This window comes from Poromitra crassiceps (assembly GCF_964638095.1).
Source record: "Poromitra crassiceps genome assembly, chromosome: 15".
Lineage (NCBI taxonomy): Eukaryota > Metazoa > Chordata > Actinopteri > Beryciformes > Melamphaidae > Poromitra > Poromitra crassiceps.
Window position 1 is genome coordinate 35,911,234 of NC_139634.1, and position 13,586 is coordinate 35,924,819.

The window sequence follows — 13,586 nt, forward strand, 5'->3', positions numbered from 1 at the left end:
GCGAGGAGGAGATGGCCACCGGAGAAATCACCACACTTCCCGCCACACCTGAAGACGGCGGCAGCGGTGGCTTTCCTCCGGGGAACTTCAAGGACCCCAAAAGGCTGTACTGTAAAAACGGGGGCTTCTTCTTGAGGATAAACTCTGACGGCAGGGTGGATGGAATCCGGGAGAAGAGCGACCCCCACAGTAAGTACTTCCAGCCCCTTTGGATTGCACTGCACAGAGGCTACACAAAGCTCCTTTATGTTTTTTTTTGTTTTTTTTATATATTCAACAGGGAAGTAACAGTGAAGTCAAGATCATGGAGGAGGAACGATGTGAATTTTCCAAGTCACTGAGGTTTATTCTCCATTTGTAAAAACTATGAGCAAAGTGTGTGTAGCACCAGTTCTGGAAAGTATAAATTTCCTTCATCAATGGGAACTCTGATGATGGCTTGACATTTTTTATTAAACGTACACTAGATCACCATGTTGACTCACAGCCTGGACACTCATGAAACGACACCGCTTACTGCTTTGGTTTACGTCACAAGATACAGCATAACATGGAGTTAAAAGCCAGTACCAATGAGTTCATGTATCGAAAAGGCCTTGCTCAGTGTTTTATGGAGGTGAAATCAATGAGATTATCTAACGAGCTGCCATGGGTTAGAGAGGCACGGTACGGTACGGTACGGTACAATACCAACCTTGAATTTCACCAAAAGTCCAAATTTATTTGAAAAGTCAGAAATAAGTTGTAGACATTTAATGTTCTCGTATTCAAGTAGATTTATGAATAATATAATTGAGCAGCTGCTACAAAGCAAAATAATATTAACATGCTTGTTTGGCATCGACAACTGAGATACCCCTTGTTGCCTCTGTATCACTGATTGTTTTAAAGTATGTCTGCTATGTTGCATCAGTAACTCGGAGGGGGAAAGTGGAGGGGGGGATCAAGAAAGGAAAGGAAAACACATGATTGTGTGTTCATTGCATCAGATAAGATAGTTACACAGTGTGATACAGTGTGACATTTGAAGCAGGTGTGCCCGAACAACAGTTCAAGGATATAGAGATTAGAACAGGAAAGCTATTTTTAGAATGTTTCAATTACTCTTCAACCAAATTCAGTCAGACTTAATTGTGCCATTTCCTGTGAGAATAACCTTGTTGTTGGTGCCATGAGTAAGTCACTCTTCAGTCTGCTTGATAAACAAGTTCAAGTAGGCAAGCCCAGTTAAACTGGACCGCAAATGCAGCCTGTGGGGAAATGAGACATTTGACCCGTGACTTTCTGTCCATAAATGTTACTGACCCGTTTTCATGAAGGTTCCAGAAGATCATTCCTCCCCATTCAAAGTCAATGAGACCTAAGTGCCCTAAAACTGCTGTGGCATAAAATGAGGCATGGAAAATGGGTTGGAGTGATCTGAATCTACACTTTTTTATAGTAGACTCAGTGCACTGAATTTCAATAGATGACTTGTCCTCACGTACAGGAACAGCAGCGTGTCCAGTGGTAAACACTGGTAATGGGCCGGTCTCTGCACATGAATGCGTTTTAGGGTGAATTCGGGTCACTGAGTTTAAAGTACCCTCAAAAGTACCCTTCATTTATCTTCATTTATTTATGATTGTGAGTAGCCTAACATGAGAGTAAGATGGTAGCTCTACTTCAATTTCTGAGTTTGATCGTTTAGGAAAGGAAAGAGAGAAGACAAGACCCGATTTTAACGACATTTAAATAGCAAAACCACACAGACTATTGATTGTTTAGTTATGCATACACTACTGCCGTGGAACTACAGAAATAAAACTACCGGTATTGGTACCGGTACCGCCATGACATTCTTTTAGATAACATTTCATTTAGGGGAAATAGAAGGGAAAGGGCTGGGCCTGAGGCTGAGTCTGGGGCTTTGACCCAGGCCTGGCTATTGGCCTTATATGACCTGAGCTGTGCTCTGTGCTCCTAGAACAGTGGTCATCAACAGAAGGTCTGTCACCCCCAGGGGGTCCGCAGAGGTACTGCAGGGGGTCCGGCAAATTTGTCAAAGTAGTTTGTGATTTTGTTTATGTATTTAAGACAAAAAAATTATAATATTGAGTCAACTCCAAGCATTAATAGGCAATGAGCTCCTTTTGACAAAAATGATTTACAAAGTGAATCTGATGAAGTAATATGCGAAACGCGTTCGCTACTTCTTGCTTTTTTTTAATGTGATCTATTAATACTGTAAAAAGAAGTGCCAATCCTGCTATCATGTTGTGCGCTGGATTATAAATGTTATTATAGGGTATATTAAGGCTGCGATAGTGTGATAGGCCTGCCAACATTTTGGGCAAATAACAGGTCAATATTACCCTGGGAACCTGATGAATCTGCAAGCTCATGTTTTGGCAGATGCTTCTGGTGCTCCCCCTCTCGTTCAGACAGATTTCCATCCGACCTGAAAATGGTCGGGCCAATCACGACCGCTTATCTAATATGGGGCAGGTTTGATAAGATGAGCACCGTTGAGGCATTTTCATTTCATGTTCAATCAAATAGAAATTCGCCTGTTATTGCTCTGATTGGTTGTAGGTCTATCCAATTGCATCCAGGAATATTTTGGTCTGCGCCCGTTGATAACGCCTCCTGGAAATTGAAATTGGCTGTCCAGACTCATTCGCATCTGCGAATTGGGCTAGCGATGTTAGGCTATAGGTCAATGTATCTACCATAGGAATTGAACTGTTGCTGAAAACATGACCCAATTATCGATAACAGCATATTTTCATGATCATTGTATCCTTTATAACTCACTCTGTCATCGTTGATTGTGTTCATTTTGCCTATGCTGGACCAACATTGCCACAAAATGTTGCCCATATCACCACCCTATAGGACCATGAGATGAGCCTGAAGCACACTAGAGACAAGAAAAAAATTACAGTTTTCCTGCAATCACAATCTGTGGACCATAATAACCCCAGTAAACAGTTGGTGCAACCGGCCCGCAATGCACCACAGCACAAGCAGACCAATCATGCCACTCCTCAAGGAAGGATGTCTCTTTGATCTCTGGCATTAGTCACCATCACACACCAACTGCAGACAGATGTGTGATTTGTCTATTTGAACGTTTAATGTGGATTCATCCTGGATGGGATCCCCCGTCCTTTTTCTCTTGGCTTGGCTTCATTCAAAGAATGCTCAATTGGCAAGCCGATGTAGATACAAAAAAGAAAAAGAAAAAAAGTGGGCATGATTTTGATACATCTGTGAGATCCGACTAGCAACCACATTTCAGTGCTACCGGTAGCATCTGACCTAGCTCATTGCTAGCAGTGTAGCATAAAGCCACACTAGAACATGACTGGCAATGCAGGCAACTTTTCTTTGTCAAAAAATTAAGAAACAAAGCCTGCGTGGACAGCTGGTTTCTCTGGTTATAGAAAATTAAAACTTAAAGGTGCTAGCAGTTGTGTGTGTGTGTGTGTGTGTGTGTGTGTGTGTGTGTGTGTGTGTGTGTGAGTATGTATGTATGTACTGTTACTGTATATGTATGTACTGTATGTATAGATGTATGTAGCAGTCAATATCGTTGTTAAATTAATTGTGATAACGTTACCGTAAAATGAGCCCATGGGGGAGATGAGTTATAACCTCAATCTCACACCAGTGGTAGCTTGTGCTTGCTTCTCCAAAATGAAGACCACATTTCCCAGAAACCCCATTGCTTCCAGTCACAAAGAGGATGTGCCCAGAGACTCTGAAGGGCTTTTACTCTACTTATTGTACAGGTCCCTAACTACATTATGAACACCAATGAAATTATGTACCGTAATTACATTGATGTTCGTGTCTAATTACAAATAGGTCATATGTAGTTACATAGTACTATTTGTAATTAGACATTAACACCAATATAATTACATTGGTGTTCATATGTAGTTCATTATGTAGTTAGGGACCTGTAAAATAAAGAGTTACCCTATAGAACAACAGCGCTTTCCTTCTGTTTTGTGTCATAAAGTAATCCAACAAATGTCCTGCCAAAACCAAGATGGTGGCACGCAATGCAGTGAAGAGGTTGCCAATCTTCTCTTGGCAGGTGCTTCTTTTTTAGTCTTGTCCCATCTTGTGTAAAACAAGATTTTCTTGCTTCTTAGACTATAAAGGACTTGGGCATGATATATATATAAACATCATGGAAGTCTCAAAACACAAACATGGTCCCCAGATAAAGCCACGCCAGCCATGTAAGGAAAAATGCCTCCAAACGAGCCGCTTTGACTTCTGTGATTTTGTGACATCACAAAGTAACACTGATTTAATGTGCCACCTTACAGTGCTGCCCTGCCAACTGAATGTGGAAGACCAAACCTTGTTGTCTGTAGCAGTGTAATCTATTTATTTTTTACAGAAAACAATCAACTGCACCAAACACGGATCTATCCCAACAGATCATCTTATCTTATCTTATCTTATCTTATCTTATCTTATCTTATCTTATCTTATCTTATCTTATCTTAGAGTTAGGGTTAGGGTTAGTCCCACAGAGGCTGGATTTGAAATTTTTGGCAACATAATTCATAACCTTCTTTTAAAGACACATGAGACAAGTTTTATAGAGTTAAACATAGCATGATATGGGACCTTTAACTTTAACTATACTAATGTCTCAAAATGAATAATGATTTATTGGTGCTGAAATGTGACACAAAGCACCTTTATAGTCACTGGCTTTCTGTGTGCATGGGTGGCATCAGCTCAACAAAGCTTCCATAAAGACAAATGGATGTACTTTGTGCATAATGATACATTGGACATTCTGTACTACTGAAACAATTACTATTTTAATGTGATGCGTTCAGGAATGCTGCCTAAGATGTTTATGCTCCCCTTTTTTGACTTTGTAAACACACCACTTCATCTGTTCCTTTGGATTAAACATCCCACAAGCAAACTATAAATTATTTCTGCTCTTGCTCATATTGTGCAATTAAACATCTGTCTTTTCCCTCAGTAAAGCTTCAACTCCAGGCGACCTCGGTGGGGGAGGTGGTCATCAAAGGGCTTTCTGCTAACCGCTATCTGGCCATGAACAAGGACGGACGACTGTTCGGAGCGGTGAGTGAGTTGGCCGATCATCCTTTCGTTAACAAGGAGACTCCTACCAAACTACCAGACTTTTTTCTGTTTTGAGATGAGTGAAAATGCATCGCATTCATGAGATGGTTGAAATATTTTTAGGGACAGTCTTGTTTAGTCATATTAGCCTATGCATTTCAAAAGTCGGCATACATATTTTTTTATTTTTTTATTTTTTATTTATTTTTTATTTGACCTTTATCTATACAGGGGTGAGGCCCTTGAGAGCAAGCTCTCATTTTCATTTTCATTTTCCTGAAGCCTGTTCCATTTATCAGGAACGTTAAAGGAGAAAGCAGTCTTTCCCAGTTCACTCTTCACATGCAGAATAAACAAAGCCATAAATTCACATCAAAGAACAAAGAAAAACAACAATTATAATTCAAGTTTAAACAGTAAGTGTGCAGCTGCAGCATTTATTATTATTATTATCATTATTATTTTTTTACTTTTCAACTGAGCATGCAGACAATTAAAATAAGGGTGCAATGCATGCTTTTGCACCCCCATAGAACCGGGCCTGGTGTGACTGCGAGCATGTTGGATAACTTGTATCATTGAAACTGAGAAGTGAGGACAGATATAAAGGAAGCTTGACAGTTAGGGCTTTATAAATCAGTAAGAGACAGTGTTGCTCTCTTCGAACCTCCAGGGAGGGCCAGCCCACCTTTTCATATAAAACACAGCGGTGTGTAAGAAATCCATCACCCGTTACAAAACACAGAGCGCTATGATACACCACATCAAGTGACTTCAACATCACCGCATCACCGGGCACGGTGGCGCAGTGGTGAGCGCTGTCACCTCACAGCTAGAAGGTCCTGGGTTCGATTCCCACCTGGGACGCTGTGAGCGCTGAAGGAGTGCGTGCCCGTCCGCATGTCCTCGAGTGCCCACCGCCCGGGTGGGGTCGTCAAAAGGGCCTTTCTGTTTGGAGTTTGCATGTTCTCCCCGTGCCCCCTGGGGGTTTCCCTCATATAGGCAATATCCTGGTCGCTGATAAAGTGGTGCCTCCTCTGGTCGTTAGGGGCGCCTGTTCGGAGGGAGGGGAACTCGTTGGAATAGCGTGATCCTCCCACGTGCTATGTCCTACCGGTGAAGCTTCCCCTGTCAGGTGAAAAGAAGCGGCTGGCTACTGCCCATGTCTTGGAGGAAGCATGGAGCCAGTTTCGGCTCTCCCCAGATTGGCAGAGGGTGGAGCCCTGGAGATAAATAAATTATCATGGCGGATGAGGTGTGCATATACACGACATCGCCATAATCAAAAACAGACATTATTAGTGACTGTGTACAGTGGACTTTCTAGTGTAGAATGAAAGATATTTATAAGAGTTAACAATTTCAATTTGCTCACCATGGAGTGTATGAATAGCAAGACTATTGTCCAGACTAGGGGACAAGTTTGTGATTAAAAAGAGACCGCTGAAATGCATCAAAGGCAGCGGGCAGTGCAGGAGTAGGGCCACAACTATACAAAATTCATTGTATTACATTATTAATACTCACTATTATTATTTAAAAAAAATCCTATTCCCAGGGCGGTACATTTAACATATTGACGATTGACAAATTAATTTATTAAAATCACTAAATAGTTAAAAATGTTTTAAATTATAATTTGTTTTTCGTTATTATTTTTTTATTAACAAGCGCAAATTTGTAATAGCTGTGACCAGATATGCAGATTTTCAAAATGCATTGTGACGTCATCCACTCCATTGTGATGCCATCCACTCATTGACCATGCAAACAGTTTGCATGGTTTCTGAATATCATATCAATATAATGTGGTTGAATAGAATGTAACACTAAAGTTGCTCATATTCTAGGGTCAATTGACTTTAATTGAAAATTGATCAGTAAAAATTCTTAATGTAAAGGGAAAACTGCTGTTCATTGGTAAATTATGATATTGAGCATTATTCTCAGATACTTAATACAGGATACACGGGTAGAGTTTTTCCGTTTGTGGATTTAATTAAAGTGTGCTTCCTGGAAGTGGCTGATGAATTGAGCCCATCACTCTGTCACATACAGCACTTTGGCTGCAGTGTTTTGGAAACCAAACATTTAACAGTCACCCGGCAAGAAATCCTCCCCCAGTGAAGGGAAGTCATTAGGTTGACAGCTTTTCTGGCTCAGTCATCACTCAGGCACTTGGACTAAAGAAGAAAGGGTATGCTATGCTACAACATCAGATAGGCCCAGGTCAGAATGAACCTTGTTATAGTTGGATGAATGGGAGTATCTAGAAAGTATCTAGACAGGCGCTATATAAATCCAATCATTCAATCACTTGTTTCAAACATTAACTCAATTCCTAGTGTGGAGACTCTGGAGATGATGTGCCATAGCTGCAGTTATGGAAATCGCCGGCTCTGCGGGCTCCCAAAATTGCTATAGGCGCCATCGTGCAACTGTGTGCCATCGGCTCATACTACATCGCAGTTGCTCGAGTGACATCACTGATGACATCACAACAATTGCTCGAGTGATATCACTGATGACATCACAATTGCTCAAGTGGCACCACTAATGATATCACTGATGACATCACAATTGCTCAAGTGGCACCACTAATGATATCACTGATGACATCACAATTGCTCAAGTGGCACCACTAATGATATCACTGATGACATCACAATTGCTCAAGTGGCACCACTAATGACATCACTGATGACATCACAATTGCTCAAGTGGCACCACTAATGACATCACTGATGACATCACAATTGGTCAAGTGACATCACTGATGACATCACAAGCCACAGACACTTAACTAAGAAGATTTAGAAACCCTATGTGTCAATAAACTATAAACTGCATTATGTTATTGTATTGTTATTTATTTGGTGAACGCATGGCGTATGGGACACCATGTAGCAGATGCATTGGCTCATTGAGATCTCGAGATAATAGTAGCAAGATAAACAGGAGGGTGCAGGTCCCAAACGATGCAGCTGCATTACCTGCATTATTAGGCCTCTGTGTGCACGATAGTCTGCAGTATGTATCATGTGGCTATACATAGTCTTTTTTTGTAACACTTTCAGGACCGACTAATCAACAGATTTATGCATGTGACAAATACAACTCCATGCAGCTTTTTCGTGTTTACTGTTTCAATAACATCAGACATCCATTTACACCACACAAATCTGAATTTTGTGGTGTAAATGTAGTCAGTTTGGTTAGGTAAGACACTGAACACCTGCCCCAGTGGGTTCTGTCCTGGCTGTCCCTGCACTCTGTCCCCTTTGGTGAAGTACTTGTATGCCAGAGCATTTGAAGATATACACTGTGTATGATATATGGCAATTTAACTCCTCGCTTTGCAAAATATTCTCAATGTGTATGAGACTAGCAACAGTTTGGCACTGCTAGCGTGTGTTCTGTAGCAACATTGATGCTAATTATAGTTGCAGTGTGTGGAAGTGTGAAGAGTGTGGTGACTGATGTGGTTTGGTGCTTGTGAAGGCCTGTCCACAACTGCGGGGAGTGTTTCCTCCTGCCTTCTAATGAGAAGCTATGGCAGCTAGCAGCAGCCAGCTAGCGGCCACCCAGCTGGATGAGCTTCGCTGACCCGGCATCTTTTCTCTTCTGCTGTTGTGCATGGCTGTTATAAGTCACACGATGATTATAGCTGCCTTTTCATTTATTAGCAATCGATTTCTAGGGTGGAGACTGGAGAGACTAACTTTACTCACTCTTGTCCTCCTCTGCCTAAATATACTCCCACCACTAGTCTCACTTGCCAGACTCTGTTTGAGAGAGTCTGGCTCCTCTTCACTCTGGTATGGCGCGAAGAAACGCTCTGTTATCTTTACAACCATCCACCCAAAGTACCAAGCAGGCCTGCTTTATTGCACAATGCAAATCTTCATCAAAACGTGTCATTGTCAGCGTGTAGCAACGCTAGCATTGTTGTTGCTTCAGAGTGGCGCAGGCATTTGGGAGCACACGCAGGGAGTGGCCCCGAGCCGGTCAGAGCCAATGGAAGAGCTTGCAGGGAGCGCAAAGGGATTTCCTTCCGCTGCCGACTGAAATGGCCAGCACCAATGGCAGAGCTTAGAGCCGCAGCCTGCTTCCAGGCATCCAGACTATCCCACCACTTACTGTATATAGGCCTCAGCCAGGAAGGATTTTTTTAAACAAAACTTTATTTATTATTATTATATTTTTTTTTAACAAAATACGCACAGAACAGATAAGTGAACTTGGAATGCTCGTTGGTAAATGGAGCCAGATCATGTTGTCATGATTGCTTGATGTGATGCTGTTGGACCACAGGGGCCAGGGCAGCTAGTGATAACAAGGTGGCCTGCACAATTCCCCAACAGCCGTCCTCCCCCAGTCCTGTTCCCCTGTTCCCCCCAACAGGGCTCTAAGCCTTGGCAACAGCAAAGGGCTTCTCCACCTCAATTTTGCCACAATCATGGATGCTGACATCTTTAAGAGGCTTAGACCATGCATCTGTCTTTGTGGCCTTGATCTTCTTCACCACATCCATGCCCTCCAGAATCTTCCCAAAGACGACATGTTTGCCATCCAGCCATGGAGTCTGAACAGTGGTGATGAAGAACTGAGAGCCGTTGGTGTCTTTGCCGGCGTTAGCCATGCTCAGCCAGCCGGGCCCGTAGTGCTTCAGCTTGAAGTTCTCATCAGGAAAACGGTCTCCATAGATGCTCTTGCCGCCAGTGCCGTCTCCTCTGGTGAAATCTCCACCCTGGATCATGAAGTCCTTGATGACTCTGTGGAACTTGCTTCCCTTGTAGCCATATCCTTTCTCCCCGGTTGCCAGTGTGAGGAAGTTCTCAGCTGTTTTAGGAACGGTTTTCCCAAATAGTCCAATGACAATTCTTCCAACCTCTTCATCTCCAATTCTGATGTCAAAGTACACCTTCGCTGTTACTTTAGGGCCTTTCTTCTTTTCATCAGCATCTGAACCGTTTGGGAAGAGAAGGAAAATCACTGATCCCACAATGACTGTAAGAGCTGTGAGGAACTTCATCCTTCTCTCGCAGATCCGAACCATCTATCTATCTTATCTATAAAAGGGAGCTAGGGCTCTGTTTGTCTGTCTGTCTGTCCCACTGATGACATCATCAGCGATGTCATAAATTCATTCACTCACACACACACACACACACACACACGAGACAGACACACACACACACACACACACACACACAAAGTCCCAGCGATGATGTCATCAGTCATAAATTGTGACATCATCAGTGATGTACACACACACACACACACACACACACACACACACACACACACACACACACACACACACACACACAAGAGACAGGCACACATGCATGCACACACAAACAAGAGACAGACAGACGACACACACACACACACACACACACACACACACACACACACACACACACACACACACACACACACAGATGATGTCATAGAGGTTGTGATGTCATCAGTGATGTCATAAAAGCAGTGGTGACATCATCAGTGATGTCATAAGAGTCCCACTGATGATGTAATCAGTGATGTCATAAGAGCAAAATCAAGTCCCAGGGGCAGACACTAAAAGAAGTGGGAGTCTGGCTTCAGACCGCCGTCTTCAGCCATGGAGGACAGCTGTATGTTACCAGCTCCAGGACAGGTGATCCAGCATCCCTTAAGTATGCTGGATCACTGGTGATATTATTTTTTCCGGGTTAGAGCCCAGTCAACACAGCTGTTACAGCCGCCACTCTGGTCGAAAGCTCGGTAAAAAATAATATCACCAGCACAGACTTTGGATGAAAAGCGGCATTTATGAGCAGCGTCGAGCTTTCTAACCCCGACGTCGAGAAGCTATGAACCCTTCTTCTCAAGTATGTGGCGTAGGCAGACGGAACTCTTTCTAGGCGCTAGCCGAAAGAGTTCCAACGGAGCTAGCTTGTGTTTGTGACTAGTTTGACTAGACTCAGCTCCAGCAGGCAGAGCAAGACTGCTGCGGCTGCCCTGCCGTGCCGGGCCGGTTGCTGTGACACCTTGGTCTCTAGTGATTGGTTAGGGAAGACCCGCCCCCTCATAGAAATGCTCTGAAGTGACCGCAATCTCAGACCAGAAGAGGAAATGAGTTTATGAGTTGACGATTAAGTCTGAATATCAGGCTACCAATGTGCTCTAAAGTTTAAAAAAAGAGAAAGAAAACAAAACAATAGACCCTCTTGTTGGACAGGGTGTGCGGCAGCTAACGCCCAGTAACAGAGATTTGGGCCAGACAACTGATGTCTCTTTATGTAATCCAAAATTAAAACGAAAAACGCGCTCAACTCAACTGAACAAATAACTGGGTGCTGAATCCACAATGAATGTCAAGATAAAAAGAGAAGAGGATCGCACTCCAAGTTAACTTTTTTATTATTGCCTGCAGCAAACGTTTCGGGCTTTCAACCCTTCATCAGTGCAGTAGCAAAAAAAAAAAAACTGCACTGATGAAGGGTTGAAAGCCCGAAACGTTTGCTGCAGGCAATAATAAAAAAGTTAACTTGGAGTGCGATCCTCTTCTCTTTTTATCTTTATGTAATCCACCGTGGACAACACTAAGTTTAGAGGCCTGAGTACAAGCACCACACATGGACACAGTCAATAGGTGATGAAACAGCATCTTCTCTGCAGTGTCTGCATCTCTCTCTGCCTCGTCTGTAGAAAATCCTATAATGAGTTATATATAGAGAGTTGTATATAGAGTTGTATAGAGTAATATCCCTGGCCAGACATGGTTTCCTTTAGAAAAAAGCAGCTACAATGGTGGCATTGAGGTATGAGGTGTTTTTATGAGGTAAATTAGTGTCAATAAAATGTCAGCATTACAAACTTTCTCCTCTTCCTACAACATGGCCTATATAGCCTATTAAACACATTCAATTGACAGTCATCCAAATTAAATAGCTTATTTTGATGAAATGCCACTACAAGTACTAAGATGTCGTTACAGGTGATTTGTACACAGATACATAGTGAAAAGTGAACCAGATTCATTTGGAAGGGGATTACAGTAGATGAGCAGACCAGCATTAAGGTTGTGCTAGAAATGAAGAATTTCATTCCAAAGTCAGATAAACAAATACAAATAAATCTTACCTTTTCAAAAGAAATGCTGGCTTGAAAGTGAAGCCATTATCAGTTACTGATATACAATTTATTCATCTTAACAGCTTTGCAAAAGAACTAAAGTTTTTGAGATTTGTTTCAGGCAACAAACATTTTCGTAAATGGATGTACAACATTTTGGAATGAAAACCTTCAATTAAACACTGTTTATGAAACGTGAGCAGGAATTAATTACAGACCAGTAGTTACTACATTTTGAAATAAATAACGATGGGATCACAACCGTACATGATACACCATATTACAGACTTGTTTCACACAGTTTGCTTCATTCATATTACTCCTGTTTGCCAGTTTATGAGATACTGTGGGTGTATTGGGACGGCAGGGTGTCCTGTAACCGAAAAGTCACAGGTTCAATTGCGCCAACAGCCAACTGTCCTGTCAAAGTCTATGTGAGCCCCTTTCTCCTCCCTCATGTTAAAGCACTCTGGACAACAGCATCATAAAAAATGCTTTTAAGTGTAAAATATTGCACATTTGACATCAAACAGTACATTATATAATGTCAAATGTCTCTGTTCCTTTCTCTTCAGAGACGGACGACAGATGAATGTTACTTCATGGAGCGGCTTGAGAGCAACAACTACAACACCTACCGCTCCAGGAAGTACCCGGACATGTACGTGGCGCTGAAGCGGACTGGCCAATACAAGTCCGGAAACAAAACCGGACCGGGTCAGAAGGCCATTCTTTTTCTTCCCATGTCTGCCAAGCGCTAAACCAGGGATCTGCTCGACGAATACTTCACGTTTCACAAGCAACGATAAAGAAGCAATGTGACAAACGCAATGAAGACGAGTGTTCCATCAACGTTGCCCAAAATGGCTGTGATGCTTTCAACCACGTTTTTTCAACAGTTATTTATCCAGGAGATGTTTGCTGAACATGCCTGCTCCTTTTCAGCAATGCTCTCCTTCACTTTCAAACAGTTGCACTCATTCACCTCTGGGAGCTGCCCAGTAAAACTCAGTCTTTAACTGTTGGCCAACAAGCTGCTCCACTGGAGCTGCCTTGCTCAAAGGTGCCTTGACAGTAGCTGCTGAAGGGCTACAAAGCGTTTTTCATTTACTTTCAACAGATTTTCCTAGCCGGCCCAGGGATTCAAACCAGCAACCTTCTGGTCCCAACCTTTAGTTTACCACCATGTAAGCTGCAGTCTGTGGGGCAGTTTGTTAATACATGGCTCCTAGAAAAACATGCTAGAAGACTCCTCTGGATAAAATGAGTGAGGTGAGGCGACTTGGGTGCACTTTCTCAAAAGTCAGTTATTTTAACTTGATTGAACAAAAGAATTAAGTGCGGGGGGGGGGGGGGGG

At 42.5% G+C, this 13,586-nt stretch overlaps 1 protein-coding gene and 1 pseudogene across 2 annotated transcripts; one reads left to right on the plus strand and one right to left on the minus strand.

Moving 5' to 3' along the window:
* On the plus strand, positions 1 to 13,511 carry fgf2 (fibroblast growth factor 2). The gene is made up of 3 exons (XM_083651600.1): positions 1 to 189; positions 5,003 to 5,106; positions 12,804 to 13,511. The coding sequence occupies exons 1-3, from the start codon at positions 12 to 14 to the stop codon at positions 12,987 to 12,989; spliced, it is 468 nt and encodes a 155-aa protein (XP_083507726.1). The 5' UTR covers positions 1 to 11; the 3' UTR covers positions 12,990 to 13,511.
* LOC310789657 (peptidyl-prolyl cis-trans isomerase B pseudogene) lies at positions 9,508 to 10,165 on the minus strand (annotated as a pseudogene). Its single transcript has one exon. The product of its transcript is annotated as a peptidyl-prolyl cis-trans isomerase B pseudogene (transcript).
* Positions 13,512 to 13,586: the final 75 nt, after the last annotated feature.

Bases quoted from the DNA above. Each gene is read 5' to 3' on its own strand.
- fgf2 (XM_083651600.1), top strand. From the start codon at position 12: ATGGCCACCGGAGAAATCACCACACTTCCCGCCACACCTGAAGACGGC. The intron at 190-5,002 runs GTAAGTACTTCC...CTTTTCCCTCAG, and splicing joins GGAGAAGAGCGACCCCCACA to TAAAGCTTCAACTCCAGGCG. The intron at 5,107-12,803 runs GTGAGTGAGTTG...CTTTCTCTTCAG, and splicing joins ACGGACGACTGTTCGGAGCG to AGACGGACGACAGATGAATG.